At 39.4% G+C, this 20,681-nt stretch overlaps 1 protein-coding gene and 1 non-coding gene across 2 annotated transcripts; one reads left to right on the forward strand and one right to left on the reverse strand.

Annotated features, from left to right (window-relative positions):
* Positions 1-373: 373 nt before the first annotated feature.
* Positions 374-19,258, forward strand: LOC110565760 (glycine N-acyltransferase-like protein Keg1). The gene is made up of 6 exons (XM_021663520.2): positions 374-511; positions 7,736-7,825; positions 9,584-9,691; positions 11,899-12,025; positions 13,511-13,682; positions 16,288-19,258. Exons 2-6 carry the CDS (start codon positions 7,748-7,750, stop codon positions 16,688-16,690), a joined length of 888 nt encoding a protein of 295 aa, XP_021519195.1. The 5' UTR covers positions 374-511; positions 7,736-7,747; the 3' UTR covers positions 16,691-19,258.
* An 836-nt stretch (positions 19,259-20,094) lies between these two features.
* LOC132651486 (U2 spliceosomal RNA) lies at positions 20,095-20,278 on the reverse strand. The gene has a single exon (XR_009589126.1). It is a non-coding gene; the product is annotated as a U2 spliceosomal RNA (small nuclear RNA).
* Between the last annotated feature and the right edge of the window lie 403 nt (positions 20,279-20,681).

Below are 20,681 nucleotides of genomic sequence, written 5' to 3' on the forward strand. Positions count from 1 at the left end.
CAGGACTATAGATTTTTGTATGTTTATCCTATATTATATGGCTAATATCCACTTATAAGTGAGTACCAACTCTAATTTTTACAGAGTTAATTTTATCCAATATCTCTGGCTTCCATCTTGCTACTACAGCAGGCACCTGGGGAAGGGAGGAATGAAAAAATATATCTTTTCTAAACAGTCACATATCCTAGTCCCACTCTGCTGTTTTTCTGTGGGATGAGAAAATAATGTAAGCAAAGCTGAGAGGGCAGGTAAAACCAGGCTCTCTAATTTGCATAGTCACCTCCATGGGCAACACATGCGTGTCAAGGACCTGGATACTTCGGGCTCTGAAGGCAGCCAGCATTTTGTTTTCCCATGTTTTGGTAAAAAGCAAGGTCCACAGTACATCTTTGGTCTAAATATTTCTGTAAAACATTCACCAAAATGCTCTGAACGTTGTTATTTCAAGAAAGATCTGCTGTTCATTATTCGTTCCGAGGAGGCTTTCTGTGTGGATACAGATTTGTAGGTAAGGGCTCATGATAGAAACATGGTGGCTCCCTGTCCTTTTCTCATACAAACTGGGAAAAACATCAAACATCTTTACATAGGTTTTAGATAAAAAAAATAGTGATTTTTTTTGTGGGTGCCTATACAATGAAGAGGGGCAGTTTATTCAACTTGAGAAATATGTATACCTATTAATATGTGCTATGGAGAAAATTTTTTGTTCTTGTTTGAGATTATGATTTCATTACAATATTTCTCTCTTCCCTTTCTCCCCTCCAAGCCTCTCCTGTACCACTCCCTACTCCCTTTCAAATTTCATGGCCTCTTTTTAAATGAATTGTTGTTGTATGTATATACTTATATACATACATGAGTATACATACTTAAGTATACTTACATAAGTATATAAACATAAGTATACTTAGGTATGTAAGTATATACATACAAGTATATACTTATGTGCTGATATACATCCTAAACGTAACCTGTTCCATCTGTAAGATGCTGCCTGTATGTCTATTTTTTGGGGGCTGACCATTTGGCATTGAACAACCCATTGGTGTGCTCCTCCCTGGGCAATCTCTTCTGTTCCCGGCTTTCCTCAGCTGCCTGTAGTTCTCCGTGTAGTTCTGAGACCTTGTGGGCTTTTCTTCATCTAGTTTGGTGTGTTCGTTGATGTCAAAACTCATGAGATTATTATGGCAGGTTTCCATTCCAAACAGATAAGCGCCGTGGAGAGATTGTGAAAGCGGGGAATACATTTGCTTAGCAATATTTGCAAAGAAACATGCTGCTGTGGTTAGCTTTTGTTCTGTGCCTACAGGACAGGGGTGCTGGGAGGATGATAGATAATTTCTCTAGTTCTTTAGGAGGCAGCTCTTTTGCTGGATAAATACTTAACAGGAGAGCGAAATGCTTCATGTAAACTTGACATGGAATATGCTGAAAAATATAAAGAGGACTATTAAGCAGTTTCACTGTTAATTGAAATTATCTTTTAAAAAAACTGACCTAAAAGATTTGATCTAAACTGCTCACATGATGAACCGTTTCTAAAATTTGAATTTCATTTTAATTTCTCTTTCTGTTTTTTCTATATTCTTATCATATTATATTAAATGTGCACAAAATTTCACATAATAAATATCAGTTGAAGTCTACCTTATTTTATATGTTTTATCCTCTTAATTGAATGCTTTTCACTTGTACATGTGTATCACAATTTTTATGTTAATAGTTCCTTCGAGTGGTAGACTGGAGCTTATACCTATAGAATCTCATAATAGTTTGGCCACAATCATTGCATGCTTTTTCTTTTATTCCTTAAAGGCTTTGTAAAAACTATTCTTTGGATTCACTTTCTCTGAATTGTTATACCTGGGTATATTTTCAGAAATGCAAAAAAAAAAAAAAAATCAGTCTCAGGAGCCTAAAAACCACAATGGACTTCGTCTGTCAACAATGCTGAACCTTCCCATCTATTTAGCCTTTTCAGGTTTCAGTCTGCCCCATTAACTGGATATCATATGTTTGTGGTTGTTAACATTGTAATTACTCAATTTGTGTGTGTGTGTGTGTGTGTTCACATTTGTCAAGCACTCTCATGTTATTCAGTTTGCAGGCATTATAGAAATGCCTGAGATGTCGTATCAAATTTACTCTGTCCTTTTTTTGTGTGTCACACTCTTAATAATGTTTCTGGAGAAAAAAATTCAAATTGCCTCTAAGGATGTTATACTCCCACTATTCTGATGCTCTCCAGGATATTAGAGTGGATGTCAGAAAACATTTTTGTTTCTTGTACTGGATAAAAAAGTGTTGCCAGTGGCATATCCACTAGAGGCCTGGAATTCTACTATATGGTCATCAGTGCCCATGATTACCTTCAAAAACAAAGGAATGTCTTGACCAAAAGGTAATAGAGCTTAATTTTAGTATCTCTGCTTTAAACCTACCAAGAAATAAAAAGGCAGTGCCAGGAATGAGGAAGGGAATACTATATAGAAACTGCAGACAACACTTAATTTTAGTATCTCTGCTTTAAACCTACCAAGAAATAAAAAGGCAGTGCCAGGAATGAGGAAGGGAATACTATATAGAAACTGCAGACAACAAAAGAATGATAAGAAAGTATCAATAACAATTTGCGCCATAAATTCCACAACTTAGACGGAATGTATATAGTCTTCTCAAGTAGGAGAATAGCCTGTGAACTTAAAAACTCATTATTTCAAATTACCCTCTTAAGAAGACACGCAAAAAATGCAGCAGAGAGATTTCATAATGTTTGTGGGGCAGAGTGTGATAATATACTTTCTACCTCGGCTTCACACATGCGCAAGAACAGTTTAAGAAGGGAGTTGAATTCTATACTAAACTCTTCAACACAGCAGAGAAAACATCACTGAAGTGACCCACACCATCTACTTACTTAATGGGAAAAAAACTTTTCCACCTACGCATCAGGCAGGGATATATATAAAGAATTGCAAAACTTAAATGCTCAACATTCAAATCATGCAAATCATGCAGACTTGTAGAGTCGCTATGATATTTAATGTGGTGGTTCCTTAGGAAGCTGGGGTCGATCTACCATAGGATCCAGCTATATTTTCTTGATCATATACTCAAAGCACTCTGCATTCTACTACAGAGACTCTTGCTCATCTGCGTTCACTGACGTTCTATTCATAATAGCCAGAAATTGGAACCAACCTAAATATCCCCCAACAGAAGAATGAATAATAAAAATACAACACATTCCCACAATGGGATATTATTCATCTATTTTATGTAATTTTGTTGAATAATAATAAAATTATATACTTTTCAGTTAAATAGAATGGAGCTATAAAAGATTATTACAAGTTAGGTAACTCAGAACCAAAAATGCAAATACTATGTATTCTCTCATACGTGGATGCTAGCTTTTAGGATTTTGGTGTGTGTACCACAATTTGAATAACCGCAGAAGTTATGTATCTAGTAAGTGATCAGGGGAGAGAAGAGGATCTCCCAAAGAAGGAGAAATAGGATATAGTATTATGGAGAGTTAAAGGGGAAACTAGAAGAAAAAGATGAAAAGGGAAGGTGATGAGAGAGAAGGGTAAAGGAAGGTCTATGGAGAGGGAGAACGGATATGAAGTGCTACTTGAAAAACGTGGAAACTTACTAGTATAGAAGCTTACTGGAGTATATGCATATGTGAAATGATTTTAAATGGAGTCTCCAAGTCATAGAGGAGACAGGACCCGCACTAAACATCATAAGGCACCAAATAACCCAGGGCCAGGAATGAGTAACACCTTGTTGAGTTATTGGCCAAAAGGGTCCTATGGAACCACCAAACATCCCAGGTTATTGCTAAGGCTGTCTACAATTGTTACTCTCTGCAATCTGATAGTAAGGCCCTATTGCTGAGGCCAACAGTTACTTATGCCATTGAACACAGAGAAACTGAGCTGGTGCTTAACTAGAAGTTTCATCTTTACTGAGGAGTGTCCATGATACTGAAAGAGACTTTGCACACTAGTGGAAGAGAGAGATAATCACCAATATTACTCAGCTACAAACAGTGTGACCTAAAACAGTGACTTACACGCAAGATATACTGGTACAATAGTGGCACAGTATTATGAGAGTAACCAACCACTTTTTAAAATTGAATTTAAGGCCCACTCCATGAGATGTAACCCATACCTGACACGGCTATAGTAGGCACCAACCTGAGACGAGGCAGACCATGGGCTTAGCATAGCAATAATGACTCCTGGCAACATACTGCTATACTTTCAGCCCACATCAGAGGATGTTCTTCTTGTAGTTGGTGGGAATTAACAGAGAGACCCCCACTAGACAATGTGCTGAGTATGAGAGATTTTGGAGCTCTCAGTCATGAATGGAATGCCTTCATTAAACTCCTTCCTCCAAGACTCAGGGATCTATGTGGAAGAGAAGGCAGGACGATCATAAGAGCCAGAAGGACTGGATGATGACTCCAAGGAGACGATGGCCTTCAGACATGGCAGAACTGATGCATATGTGGATTCATAGAGACTAAGGCAGCATACCAAGACTTGCATAGGTTCATGTCGGGTGGGGTTCCAGCACCAAAATGGAGACGTGCAGTGAACACAAAGTCCCATCTCCAACCAAGGAGCTGGCTATCTGAACATGATACCCTCTGTCAAAAGTAAAGTCAGTTTTCTCCAAGGGAATGTCACCACACCTCAAGCAAGCCCCTACCGAGGAGTTAGCTGGCCAGCACACAGCAAACTCCATGGTGCTTTTGTGCACCTTTTGTTTACTTTTGCTTTCTTTTGGCATTTTTTTAAACCTTATTTGTCCTTTGCCCATTTTTATTTGTTTTTGTTTCCTGTTTCTTTTGTCATTTTTGTTTCTTGTTTTTGATTTTTGAGAGCAAGAGAGATAACAAAGTTGAATGAATGGGGAGTTGGAGAGGATTTGGGGGAGGGAAAACACAACAAAAATGTAATGCACAAAAATAATTTTAATAAAAAAGAAAGAAGTATACATCACTGGAACTGTTCTAGAGGGATCACAGCTACCATGTGGGTCACTGAGCTGAACACATTATGTGCAGCAGCAACAGGGCTCATGATTGTTCAGAGTCATCTCTCCAGCGCCAATTCCTTAGCATTTTTTCCTAGATAGGGTTTCTCTGTGAAGCCCTGACTGTCCTGGAACTGTACAACAGGCTGGCCTCAAACTCAGAGATCCATCTGCCTCTGCCTCCCAAATGCTGAAAATAAAGGCAGATGCCACCTGGTTGTCCTTAGCATTTGAAAGGCTATCTCTTCTTTGTCCTATTACTGTTATTAATAGCCATTGTCATTTAGGTGCATTTATATGGTGATAAATCTATCTTTTTTTATTAATTACACTTTACTCACTTTGTATCCCCCCATAACCCCTCCCTCCTCCCCTCCCGACCCCACCCTTCCTCCCCCTTCTTAACGCATGCCCCTCCCCAAGTCCAGCGATAGGGGAGGTCCTCCTCTCCTTCCTTCTGATCTTAGTCTATCAGATCTCTTCAGGAGTGGCTGCATTGTTATCTTCTGTGGCCTGGTAAGGCTACTCCCCTCTCAGGGGGAGGTGATCAAAGAGCAGGCCAATCAGATTATGTCAGAGGCAGTCCCTCTTCCCTTTATTATGTAACCCACTTGGACACTAAACTGCCATGGGCTACATCTGCGCAGGGGTTCTAGGTTATCTCCATGCATGGTACTTGGTTGGAGTATGAGTCTCTGGGAAGACCCCTCTGTTCAAATTTTCTGGTTCTGTTGCTCTCCTTGTGGAGTTTCTGTCCTCTCCAGATCTTACTATTTCCCACTTCTTTCATAAGATTCCATGCACTCTGCCCAACAGTTGACCATAAGTCTCAGCATCTGCTTTGATAGTCTGCAGGACAGAGCCTTTCAGAGGCCCTCTGTGGCAGGTTCCTAGCTTGTTTCCTGTTCTTCTTCTGATGTCCATCCTCTTTGCCTTTCGGGATGGGGACTGAGCATTTTAGTCAGGGTCTTCTCTCTTGATTAGTTTCTTTAGATGTGCAGAGTTTAGTAGGTTTATCCTATATTATATGTCTATATGAGTAAGTATATACTGTGTGTGTCTTTCTGCTTCTGGGACAGCTCACTCAGGATGATCCTTTCCAGTTCCCACCATTTACCTGCAAATTTCATGATTTCCTTATTTTTCATTGCTGAGTAATATTCCATTGTGTAGATGTACCACAATTTCTGCATCCATTCTTTAGTTGAGGGGCATCTGGGCTGTTTCCAGCTTCTGGCTATTACAAATAAAGCTGCTACAAACATGGTTGAGCAAATGTCCTTATTGTGTACTTGAGCCTCTTTTGGATATATGCCTAGGAGTGGTATGGTTGGATCTTGAGGAAGCGCTATTCCTAGTTGTCTGAGAAAGCGCCAGATTGATTTCCAGAGTGGTTGTACAAGTTTACATTCCCACCAGCAGTGGAGGAGGGTTCCCCTTTCTCCACAACCTCGAATGGCAGAGAAAAACTTAAAGAAATTAGCCATTAGGGAAATGCAAATCAAAACAACCCTGAGATTTCACCTTAGACCTATCAGAATGGCCAAGATGAAAAACTCAAGTGATAAATCTATCTTTTATCTCTAGGAGCACTTACCTATTTTTTAAATAATAATTTTATTTGTTCTTAGAAATTTCGATACATATACACAATGATACATATGTATAATGTATCCATTCCATACTGACTTCTTCCAGTTCTCTGGGGACTAATCCACATGTCTCCCTTCTGACTTCACATCTTCCTTTGCAATTATTATTTCTAAACTCTTGAGTCCAATTAGTGCTGACCATGTGTGAATGGGCGTGGGGCCATCTACTATGGCAGAGAAGACCTACCCGTGTCCACATTTCCAAACAGAAAGGACTTCTTTTCCTCAGCAGTCTCAACTACCAATAGCTCCTCAGCCAGAAAGGGGCCCCGGGAGACCCTCTCTTCTCAATGCTGAAATTTTAAAAGATTTTAAACTTCTCAAATTCATAGCTGTGCTTCCTAAGAAAAACAATTCCATTGAGTAAATAAAAGCAGAAATAAAATATAACACCTGCTAGAATTTCTATGTAGTTCAATGTAAGCAGAAAATGGCAATAAATAACTTTTATTCACAAAAACGCCATGATTGGCCACATAGAAGACAAATTTAAAGTAACCTTCAAATTGAGAGTAATAGCAACAACTACTGGAGGTAAGACGTTAAAGTACTAAATTTATAACAGGTAGGGCTAATTATTTAAGAATGAATTGTATTTCAGTCGATAAAAAGTATTTTAAATCTTGTAATATAATTTATTCACAATATCATCCAAAAATGAATTAATTATAAATGTAACAAAGATATACATTTTGAAAGCCCCAAATTAAAATATGTTGGAAAAATTTAATGAAGGTCCGACATACTGTGACATATCTTTGTATGTTTGTCGGACCTTCATTACCTCGTTACTTTTGAGTTAAGTGGGCCATAGACTCACTGTTAGCTTAATACACACTTCAGAAGCATTTTTGCAAAAATTCACAGACTTATTCCAAAGTAGGTCTGCAGGAACACTCTCAATTAACCAAAGCATCTTAAGTGTTGTTAGACTCATAGTGTCTAATGATGGTTACTGTTACTTGTCAACTTGGAAGAATCTAGAAACTTGTTGTCACTGTTGCTCTTTCTCATCAAAGGTATCACAGGAGATGTTCTGCCTACAGAATTCTCAAGCCTTACACGTTCTGGAGAACTGCCTGAGGAGGCACCTCCCGGAGTCCTTAAAGGTGAGATTAGAACATTCTCAGACTAACTAAGGCGTGCACCTTGCTATGGCAAGGAGGGAAACAGGTCCAGACGCACTGAAAACTGGCTGAGACCGTGGCATTTCTCTCACCCGAGCTTAGGTTTCCAGAGTGGAAAGAAGTCTCAATAGTGTCACTTTCCCAAAATTTTAAAAGTAGCAAAGTTCTGCTCTCCACTGTCCACTGTGGGGAAGTGTCACTGTTTGCTTCCAAAGGATATTTTACAATTTTTGTGAGACCCTGTCACAAAATAAAAACTCAAAAGAAAGTTGGAGATACAGTGCATTGATAAGAGTGTTTGCCTAGTATGTGCAGGGTCCTAGGTATAATTGCCAGTAGGGGAAAAAGAATTTTCCTGCTTCTTAAATAACAAGTCACTACTTAGTTGAAGTCATGTTAAATATTGTGCAATAAAGATTCTGATGTTATTTGAATTTGTGTCCTTGATATGGCTCAAGTAGGGGAAGATGTTTTTAAGGTACAAAGTAAATTAAAATGTGTATCATAAGATGCTTTTTTATCACATATTATTTCAATGAAATAAGATTTAATTTACACAAATTTCTAGGTCTCCTACCATACAACTTGTTATGAAAGTTACTATGGACTAGGATTTGACCTATATAACATATTTACAGAAAACATGAGGTAAAAATGTCTGTCATCAAACATACATATGGCACTGAAGCCAAATATTTAATTTTTAAACTTATTAACTTTTTATTAATTATAGTTTATTCACTTTGTATCCCAACTATAGTCCCCTCCCTTATTCCCTCCCAATCCACCCTACCCCCCTCTTCTTCTCCCATGCCCCTCCCCAAGTCCACTGATAGGGGAGGTCCTCCTCCCCTTCCCTCTGACCCTAGCCTATCAGGTCCCATCAGGACTGGCTGCATTGTCTTCCTCTGTGGCCTGGTGAGGCTGCTCCCTCCCTCAGGGGGAGGTGATCAAAGAGCCAGTCACTGAGTTCATGTCAGAAACAGTCCCTGTTCCCCTTACTGGGGTACCCACTTGGAGACTGAGCTACCATGGGCTACATCTGTGCAGGGGTTCTAGGTTATCTCCATGCATGGTCCTTGGTTGGAGTATCAGTCTCAGAAAAGACCCCTGTGGGAAGCTAAATATTTATAAGCTGTCCTCTGGCTCACTATATATCCCAGGTGTCCCTTGACCTTTCAACATGACTGCCTCAGTTTCCTTATTAGCTGAGATAACAGACCTGCATCACTAAGCCTGGCTAAATCTTAACTTAGATAAGAAACCAAAATTTTAACTTAGATGATAAATATATATCAACAGCCAGGTGATATAGATATAAAAATTACATAATATGGATATTAAAGTAACAATAATAAAAATGCTACAAGGAATAATAAGAAAACATTTGTAATGCATGGAAACCATCTCTGAAATGTCTCAACTTCATAAACTTTGTTGGATGCACAAAAAGAAAAACAAATTTGAAATCCATGAAAAAAATTCTATTAGATTCTACAACAGGGAAGTTCATGAGTTTATTTATAAATCTTACCATTCTTTATATTTTATCTTATTAATGTTTAAAAGATATTTTTGTTATAAGCAACTACACACTAGGAATCATTGGGAAGATTCATTTATTACATCTTTCCTACAAAATTTTCATAATTCCATGTAAATGATCCTTGTTCTACTCAAATATGTTGCATTTCTCTACCTCTTTGTAATGTGCTGACATTATCATATTGAAACATTTAGGTTTATGGGACTGTCTACCACATGAATCATGGAAATCCATTCAAGCTCAAGGCTTTGGTGGACAAGTGGCCTGATTTTAATACTCTTGTTATTCGACCCCAGGAACAGGTAAGTAGCAACATAGAACAGATGTGTCTGTATCCCTACATTTGTTGCATTCCTGGAATGTGTCTGGCAGTAGGTATTACGGTAATATGGTAGATGCCTTCTCCCACCCCTAGAAACAGAAGTGAAATAATAATGTCAACTAATACTCTGTCTGAAGGAGAGTACAGAACAGTCCACATAAAAATTACAGAATGGTATAAAGTGTTCAGAAGGGGAAATACACAAAGATATAGTAATAACCCAAGGAGATGGTACACTTTCTTTTTCTTTCTTTCTTTCTTTCTTTCTTTCTTTCTTTCTTTCTTTCTTTCTCTCTTTTTGCTTGCCAGCATAGTTTCTTTAATCTGCACTGGCTGGTTTGAACTTCAAGGATACGTTATCATTTCTTGCATTAATTGTAGGAGCTATAGGAAACTGATGGAAGGTCATACCAACTTAAGATCATGTTGAGAATAGTTTGACCTTTTATTATAAGGTAAAAACATTTCCTGCGGGCTGAAGAGATGGCTCGGGGCTGAAGAACACATGCTGCTCTTGTAGAGGACCAGGATTTTGGTCCCAGGTCCCATGTAGTGCCCCACAACTGTCAGTAACTCTAGTTATATGGAATCTAACGCTCTCTTTTGGCCTCTGCAGGCATTGCACACATACCACACACATGTATACATGCAAGCAAAACCTTCATAGCCACAAAATAAAATAAGTAAGAAAAACATTTGCTATGCTAGGTTTGTATATTGTAACAAGCAAATTATTAGTTCCATTGTCAACTATTATCTTAGGGTAAAACATATTTCCTATCTTTAAAAATCTCTGGAATTGAAACAATTCAACTCCTTCTCACTCTGCAACAGCTTTTCATTGTAATATTGACTTCCCACTGAGATGTACTGCCTTTACATCAATTATCTATAACAAAGTCAATAAAACAAAGCAAAAGAAAAAAGAGCTACAGGTAGCTGGTGCTACAGGGAGATTATCAGAGTTTATTCTCCATTCCAAGTGAAAAATTTTGCCAACATGAATTTTGAAGATGACTTAAATATTTTATAAGTCAGAGCAAGAAAATCAATAGTTTGATTTACATTTGAGTATACATTTTAAGATATTTCATTAAAATTGGAGTAATGGAAGCATTCAGATTATGCACTAATGGGAATAGTATTTCTGTGATATATTTCTTTGTGTTTAAGTTGTCCCATTACTGCTTTGCAAACTGGTTCCACATATATGAACATATGCTTACTTCTTGCCACCCCAGGTTTGCTTTCCCCTCAGGGTACCCTGGCTGACTGCTCACAGAGCGGGAGGGGGAAAGCTTAGCGGGGGAGGGTGGGTGCAGTGAGGAATCTTGGTTGGCAGTGAGTGAGTGGGGAACAGCCTTCTCTGGAGATAGCTTCAGTGGGCTAGCTCACTTTATTTGGGGAAACAGAGATTATTTAAACATTTGGGGAGTGAGTAGAGGCTTTCAGGGTGAGTTCACATCATTGGCCAAGGCCAGGGTGCTGAGAATGCCTTATTTGCATGAAGAGGAATTCCAGGTGCTTATAAGGAGAGAGAAGGTTTAACCAGTAGCCTAGCCACCCGGATAAATGATGATGTGGTAGAGATGGGAGACGTAAGACAGTCCCAGGGCAGGGAGGGAGAACGCCTACCCCTGCTGGTCTCTAAGACAAGACTGTCGGGGTTTGGACACTCCTTGACTTCACTCTTGCTCTTAGGCTGCTCCCCCCAGTTACATGGCTCCCCACATCCACAAGCTATTTGCTTTATGGGGTTGTCATTCATTTAATGATAAAAAGCCACTTTTGAAGAAATAGCTAGTTCATTAGCTTTATCTTTGGTTTCCTCTTTGTGATGGTTTTCACTGTAGATTTTAATGCCAGAGCATTCATAGCCCAGAGGAAAAAAAATATTCTTTTTCCTAAAGGTTTTGCTTTTAATTTGTTATTTTGACTCTTCTAATTGAATTTTATAACACGCTGGTTTTTCTTGAGTTGGGGTAATGCTTTTCAGGTTTTTTTTTTTCCTTGAATTGAATCAAAGCTTTTTCTCTTGACTTCACATTGTAAATGATTAGGACATAAACCCACAGGAACTGCTTTTAATATTTTTAAATTCCACCATGTGACTGAATACCGAATAACAATATAACAAACGCCACACCACCCATAAACATTTTAGTTGATTCTTCTTTTCTAAAACAGGACATGACAGATGACCTCGACCACTACAACAACACTTACCTAATCTACTCCAAGGATCCCAGGCACTGTCAGGAAGTTCTCAGCTCACCAGAAGTCATTAACTGGAAACAGCATTTGCAAATTCAAAGTAAGAAAACTGGGGTGTATGTGGGCTATTGTGACCTCCTGTGCACACATGGTAGAAATCACTGCTCCTTTGGAACACCTTACGCGTCATGTGCATTTTTTGCAAGCCACAGACACTTATCATGATGCTGGCTGTTCCTTGGCTCAGCATCTAGTCCCTTCAAAGGGAACTCATAAGAGCTGCAGTATGGAAAGTTCACAAAGAAAAAAACTAATGTAATATTTTTCTACTTCAGGACTTATATCTTTTTTTTTAGTATCCCCCTATTCTATTAAACAACATAAATATGGGAACAAAGAATCCTACCATTTCATCTTTGTTTTATTACATTGTTGCATTTTTCAAAAGACTTTTATGAAACAGGTCTGTGCCTGCTACTTGACTGAAATTAGACTGAACCAATTAGCTGTGTGGTAGAGGGTCACTTACTTCTGCTTTGGATGTTAAAAAAATAAGAAAAAAATTATTTTAATACTATTCTAAACATAGAACCCATTTACGGACTAAATGAGCCAATTAATGGAAACATCTTAGGAATATCCTACCTCGTTTTATAGAACTTCAAGCCTTCTGAATATCAGTTCAAAATGACAATTATTTTAGCTTATGATTGTATGGGTAGGAAATTTGGATCATATTCAGCTAGGCATCTCTTTTGGTCTTACCTACTTTCAAACATATGGGATCAGTCATCTGAAGGTTTATCTGCCGGCTAGTAAAAATAGGCTCATTGTGATCCCAAATCTGGAATTTTATAATAACACTGTCTACTCTTAACTACAGGGATGTAAGTGGATTGGGCGACAGGTAAATGTTACAGGATCAGGAACAGAGCCTAAAAGTTAACCCCAGTGCACTCTTTGAAACATGTTTACTATATCACAATTTTCCATGAACCTATGCAAATTTTACAAGTGAACAAAAGCCAATTCATAGTGAAGAGAATCATATTTGCGCAATAAAAAGGAACTGAGAATCTTTTTTTTTAATTTTTTATTTAACTTTTATTAATTACACTTTATTCCTTTTGTATCCCCCCATAAGTCCCTCCCTCCTCCCTTCCCGGTCCCTCTCTCCCTCTCCTTTCTGCATGCATGCCTCTCCCTAAGTCCACTGATAGGGGAGGTCCTCCTCTCCTTCTTTCTGATTTTTTTTTGTTTTGTTTTGTTTTGTTCTTCTCAGGGTGGAGTACATAGAAATTGTCCGTTCAATTTCAGTTACTATGCCTCAAACTCATCTTTGGTAGCTATGACTGTACTCTTATGTAGTCAGCATATTTAATACCATTCAAAACTTAAATTAAAACAAAATCACGGGAGGGGGGAAATGGGAAGCATACAATCTTTATCTTATAAAGCCTGTCATGGTTTAACACAAGACTCAATGATTCTATGTTCATATTCTCTTTGACTCCATTGAGTAGCCTTTCCCAAATCTATCTATGAATAATGGTATATCATTTGCTTCCTCATTTTCCTCATCAAGGTACACAGTCAAGCCTGGGAAAAGTGATAGAAAGTCTTGGAGCCATGAATTTGAGCGAGGTCAAGCATACACAGTGTTTTCTCTATATGATATTTCAAACAGCAAAGAAATTGACTCCTGCCTTGGTGGATGAGAAGAACTTAGTAGCCAGCAGTAACAAGCCCAAGCCTTTGTGAGTGTGAAAGAAGCTGTTGTGCACCATCAGTCTTTTAATTAATGCCGTGCCTCATTTGTTAGATTTACAAAGTGATCGTTAAAAGGTCACCTTAAAGCACTGGGCTAAAATCAGTACACATGTGATCTATCATTGCTTTGCAGTCTAGAAGGTAAAAATCAAGATGTGAGCAGGGCTGTGTTGAAGTGGAGTCCTCGGGATAGAGTCCCTTATGGCTTCTTTCAATACCTAGTGGCATCCCAGAGTACCTTGGCTTTGAGATGCATTGCTTCACTTTCTAAAAAGACTTCTTTCTCTTTGGGTCTTTTGTTTCTTCTTTCCTCTTTTGTTTGTTGTGAGGAGACTGGAATTGGGACTAACAAAATAATTGGGATGAGCTTATATTGAAGTCCTAAACATGTCCTCAAAGGTGTTTTTTCTAAACAAGACTATCTGCATAAAGGGCTGACAGATGGTAGAGCAGCTAAATGTGCTTGCCGACAAGTCTGATTACCTGAGGTCAATCCCTGAGTCCCACACGATGAAGAGAACCAACTCCCAAATGTTTTCTTCTGACCTTCACATGGGAGCATGTAACACTGTACAAATGAGTAAATACATGCAATTTAAAATCGTAATTGCAAGTTTTAATATACAAGTTAAATGTGTGTTACTGCTTAATCTTCCATGCCCTCAGTGTGTCTGCTACCTTTTTCCCCACTGCAGAGGAGCTCGCTCCCTACTCAGAGTAAAATCTAAATAGGGACCACATCTTCCTCCTGCTTACAAAATTTCAATGCTTCCTGACACGCTTTCAAATATTTCTGAACTCCTCAGCCCTCTAAGAGGAGATTTTCACCTGCCTCTCAGACCTTTCTTTTTCTCTTATTCCCTCCAAAACTTGTAGGTTTTGTAAAAAAAATAACACAAGTTCATTTGAAAAATGTGAACTGCTTTTTAGATAGGAATCTAAAATCAGAGGTTGAGTCATCCTGCCAAAGGAGGTGTTCTAGCAGAGGTAGTCTGAAGAGGAAGAGGTTGACTTTACATAAAATAACACAAACAAAAAGTGTTGCCATTTCAATGTTATTTCATATGTAAAATAGGAGAGAAAGAGATACATGAGAGTTTCACAGATTAGTTCACATCAGGTTACTTCAAGTTAGTTATTTTGGAAAGGATTAAAGCAGAGGAAACCTCATTTATATTCTCTATCTCTGCCTTTCAGTCACTCACTCTCTTGCTCTCTCCTTTTCTCTCTCAGAAAGTTAATTAACACTCTGATATTGGTTCGGTGACCTGAATCATTTGTGTGAGTGATTTCATGTTGTTTCCAGTGTTGAAACTAAATGCAGATATTAATGTACAATTAAGTTTATGTAATTAAGAAAACTTCAGGCAATGTAAGTTTACTACCATTTCTACTTGACCTTCAAGAGCTTGGGCCTCCTAGATTAGCTCCTTTCTATCCAAAACATCTCTCTCCTATGCACATCAATCTTTACACTAATGACTTACTTCATTATCCAGATCTGCTCACCAATTGCCTCATCAGAGTTCTGGGTAAAGCAACTCAATAAAAGTCACAGGACCCAGCTTTGTTTTACTCATAGCACTCCTGGGTATCTGAAACGAATTAATTTCTTCTACAGATTTAATGATTGATTCATCTTCTACCAATAATGCAGAGCCTACAAGAGCTGGAAAACTCAGTAGCTGACACCCAGGAGGTCTTGAACAACTGTGTTCAGTGAATTCGCTGCTAAGGACAACTGGCTTCTAGTAAAAAGATCTTGAACACATTTTACATTGTCCCCCATTTAGGTTCAACAAGATGGTGCATAGAACTGACAGCTGGCACTGGGTCTGAGATTTGAAGACGCTTATCCACACCCCCCACATAGCAGCCTAGAGAACATGCCCATTTTGAATCTATTGAAAAGTCTACCATAGGCTCTTGGTAGAAAGCAGGACCTGGTGTTCCAATAGCTTTCTCAGCACATGGGTGATAGAACACAAACTGGTGTTGAAATAGAGTGGCTAGCTCTACCTCCAGAGCGCCAGGATGACTACTGAATCCCCATCACACCACTGCAGGTGTCTTCACACATCACCACTTAGTGACGAGGGCCGCCTTCCTTCCACGTCACTGCCTTTCTTTGCACTTGACTTTTTTCTTTTGCTCATCACGATGGCTAAGGACCCCAAGACCAAATTCTATGGTTCCGAACTTTGGCTTTTCTGCTTGCTACCTGTGTTTTAGGAAACCTGCTTATCTGTAATTTTTTTCCCTCTTACATAAAATAAGACTGATCATATTTGAACTCTCTAACTGGAAAGGTAGTGGTCACAGGCAAATAACAACTGGAACTATTGCCTGGAGAAGTTTTACTACCTACTAGGTACTGAATCTGAGCCGTCACCACACTGGCCCATTAGTCTACAATGAAAGTTACTTATTATCCGCCCTCACCAGCTGAGGAAACTCAAGAAGTGAAGCGTTGAGGGGAACCGGGGCAGTCTGACGGCAGAGCACGCGACCTTAGATATTTAGGGGGAAATACATAAAATTATTCCTAGCCTATGTAATTAAGGACTCCTCTTTCCTCTTTGTTCTCTGTAGTGACCACACGTTATTCAAATTCGCCTCCCTGGATGCTGCACACGCGGCATTAGTGGATAGCACCTGGTATTTCGGCGGCAACGAGAAAAGCCGGAAGTTCATTGAACGCTGTATCCTCACCCTCCCCAGCTTCTGCATTATGGGGCCTGAGGGGACCCCGGTGTCCTGGGGCCTAGTAGACCACACTGGAGAAATAAGGATGGGAGGCACCTCGCCTGAGTACCGGGGTCAGGGTCTCATTTATCATCTTATCTGCCACCAGATTCAGACTCTAGATAATCTCGGCTTCCCCATGTATGGACACGTGGCGAAGGCTAACTTCACCATGCAGAGAATAAGCGCCATGGTGAAACATATCCCCATGCCTTGCACCTGGAACCAGTGGAACTGCGTTCCTCTATAAAGCTGTAAGAGTGGCGGGGGGGAGGGAGGGGGACCATGCTGGCCGATGGAGAAGTGGCTGAGTGAGCAGAGGAAATTAATAAACTGTGGTCAGGTGGGCGGGCGTCTGTGCACACGTGCACAATACGCGTGGAGCAACTGTTAGCAATTACTAGGAAAGAGAGTAGGGCTCAGCAAGTAAAGGTGCTTGCAGCCACGCCTAGGGACCTGAGTTTGATTCCGGGGACCCACACTGTAAGGAGAATCAGTTTCATCAAGTTATCCTCTGACCTCCACAGGTGCGCTATGACATGTGCACATACAAATAAATAAATGTGATTTTTAAAAAGTTAAAAAAAAGCAACTGGTGATATCTTTGAGCCCAGTCTTTTGATTTTTCAATGAGTTCTCACTAGTAGTTCCCATGCCAGCAAAGAGAAATCAGCATTGTTCTAAAGGCTGAGCTTCGTTACTTCATTCTAATGTTTATATTTAATAAATCCCTCCTTCATTCGTGGAAGCTTAACCTCTCGAAGGCCAAGAACTGCTGGGTTTGCATTCGTAGTAGCTGAGTTCAAATATATTTTCTGGACCATGTTGCCACAAACAATTACAACTCCCACAGAAGGCAGCCCTCTCCGAGTTCTTCACTGCAGGGCTTAAAAACGCTTGCGGTTGCTTGTCCCCCATAGCTCCAAACAGTTATTTAAGATGTTTTTTTTCCCCCTCAAGTTTCCTGAAAACGACAGAATATTTACTTACTTTTTCAACCTAAAGCCAGCCACACAGGAATTCATTTCAAAACAGGGCTTTGGGATGTGGCTTTTTTATTCCATTTTAAAATCATTTATGATTCAGAAATTTTAATAATTTGTTTGGGGAACCTATAAATTATATATATAGTCTATATTTTGTATATCATATAGTGTGTGTGTGTGTGTATAGATATGGTTATATCCATTCACAATCTTAGTTTCTTAAATACTTAAATATGTTCCAAACTGTATTTATGAATTTTATGTTCACTTTAATATTTTTAATGATTATTAGCAACAAAATCATCCAAAAGAGTAAATTCTAAAATTCAAGTAGAGATCTGGAGAGAGGGCTCAGTAGTTAAGGGCACTAGTTGCTCTTCCAGAGGACCCAAGTTTTATTCCTAGAACTCAAGTGATGGCCCACAGCCATGTTTAGCTTCAACTACAGGGGGTCAAATGACCTCTTCTGGCCTCTGTGTACACACACACACACACACACACACACACACACACTAAAGCTTAAAGCAATAAATTTCTAATGTGAACATAATAAATTTGGAGACTCTAAAGATACAGAAGCTCTTCCAAACTTTTAGAAATATCTAATAATAACATGAAGGTGAAAGTCTAAATCATTTCTCATTATACATCACTAAAGTACTAATTAAACCTGAGAGATTCACACTCTAATGCAAATTCTGCCTCAAGAAATAAGCATATCACAGACGGCCTCTGAAACACTCCACTGATAATGGTATCAAAGCAGAGGCCAAGACTCATAGCCAAACTTTGGGCAGAATGCATGGAATTTTATGAAGTAAGAGGGAGATATAAAGACCTAGAGGGGCCAGGAGCTCCAAAAGGAGACCAACAGACCCCCCCCCCCAAAAAAAATAACCAACTGGGCCCTGAGGGCCCTGCAGAGACTAATACCCCAACCATGGACAATGCATGGAGATAACCTAAAACCCTGGCTCAGATGTAGCCCATAGACTCAGTCTCCAAGTGGGTTCCCTAGTAAGTGGAGCAGGGGCTGTCTCTGGCAGGAACTAGGTGGCAGGCTCTCTGATTACCTCTTCCTGGGGAGAGCAGCCTTGCCAGGCCACAGAGGAAGATATGCTGCCAGTCCTGATGAGACCCCACAGGCTAAGGTCAGATAGAAGGAAAGGAGGACCTCTGCTATCAGAGGACTGGGGGAGGAGCATAGGGGGAGAAGACAGAGGGAAGGTGTGATTGGGAGGGTACAAAGGAGGGGGCTACAGCTGGGATACAAAGTGAATAAACTGTAATAAATAATAATTAATAAAAAGAGGAAAATTAAAAAGAAAAAGATAGACGCATATAAAACGTCAAAAAGGCTGAACTTCCTTTGTAAGATAAAATCTTACTATATAGTTGATCTTTCAAAAATACATATTTTAATATATTTTATATTTAATTTTAATATATTTTAATTACACTCTTTGAGGATTTTATACAAGGGTATTTTGATCATATTCATGCCCTTGCTTCTCCCTTTATCAGCTCCTGGATCTTCCCTCTACTGTCTCACTCTATTTTTTTCCCCTTTTTAAAATAACATACCATGTCAAAATTTGTGGTACTGTGATCCTCATGGGTGTGGACCATCCTTGTCTGAGAACCTTATTCATTTCATTAGTTCATGTGTTAACTGATCTATTGTTATTTTTAAAGTTATTCATATATTCTAGATACCAAGCCTTTGTCGGGTGTACAGCTAGCACAGATGGTCTTTCCTTATATATCTGACTCTTTAATTGTTTACTTTGTTATGTAAATCTTTTTGAATTTAATAAAGTCTCAGTTGTCAATGTTTTGCTTCCATTGCCTTTTAAATTCATTCTTATGTGTGTGTGTGTGTGTGTGTGTATGTGTGTGTGTGTATGTATGTGTATGTGTGTGTGTGTGTGTTCACGTGTTTTTGGGGGCCAGGGCACCTAAGCTTCAGTGGAGATCAGAGGATAACCTCAAGTATTGGTCCTTGCAGAATCCCTTGTTTTAGACAGTTTCTCTGCTTCCCGTCGAGTGCACAGGTCAGCTAGCTCTCAAGCTTCTGGTGGTTCTCCTGCCTTCCCTTCTCATCTTGCAGGGATTGCAGTACCAACACGTATGGCTGTAGGCAGGTTCTGCATATTGAACTCACATTGTCCCACTTGCACAACAAATGCTTTGTTCACTCACCAGGTCAAGAACTCACGTGGGTATGAGAACCTGAGGTTGGGTCCCCAGTACCCACATAAAGCTGAAGACTATAGCACCCACCTCTGTAATTCTTTCTTATGATAAGATAGGGGGTTCCAGAGGAACCTCCTCTGGAATGTGCAGCAATGAAGAACAGACTCTCGAACAAGGTAAAAAGCAAGGACCAACACCCAGGGCTGACTTCTGACCCCCCCCAAGTCAGAGCCCAAGTATACCCACATTTACAGAAGCAAATACACATACATACACACCACACACAAATCCACATACGATTTAAATCAACCTTCTTTCATCTGGCCTGTTATCTGCCGAAGATGCAAGAAATACAAGACGGACCACACTTAACTTCCCAGTTCCTTCTTTTGAAAAACTCACCGTGTTATCAAGTGAGCAAAAGGTTCTATAGACCATCACCTCAGAAACATCTTTTTCTTTTATTCCTCCAAGGGGGTGCACCGTTCCTGGAGGTACTGCAATACCAGGTTGATGCCCATGGAGCAAGCTTGTATTCCAACTCCTAGTTCCAAAAATCCATTTAATATATTGTCCTCAGATAGAGGACGTATCAGATATTAAACTGATAAGAACAGATACTACACTTGATCTTAGTCAAAACGCTGAGAAGCGATTCAAAAACATCTTTTGACAGCCCCGGAGAATGCACACTGCGGTAGCAATCATGTGTTTGGAAGCAAGCTGATACAGAAGGTCCAGAAATAGTCACAATACACCTTAGAGGTAATTCAGGGATTTTGTGAGGGCTTCACCAATGATGGGAAGGAAATATTGCTCTTCATAAATATAAATTGAATAGTTCTGGTGAACTAAATTCACACAGGGGCCCACAAAGAATCAGAACTATGAACTCAGATTTACCTAATATGGCATCAAGAAAGAACAACTCACAAATTTAATTAAGAAATTTCCTTTCCCCTTTTATTTGATTGAAATGAGACAGAATGACAAGCATAAATACTCACCATTTTTCTGTGAGTGAAAACAGAGAAGCAAAGTAGGAAGTAGGGATGTGTG

Source organism: Meriones unguiculatus, chromosome 1 (assembly GCF_030254825.1).
Source record: "Meriones unguiculatus strain TT.TT164.6M chromosome 1, Bangor_MerUng_6.1, whole genome shotgun sequence".
Taxonomy (NCBI): domain Eukaryota; kingdom Metazoa; phylum Chordata; class Mammalia; order Rodentia; family Muridae; genus Meriones; species Meriones unguiculatus.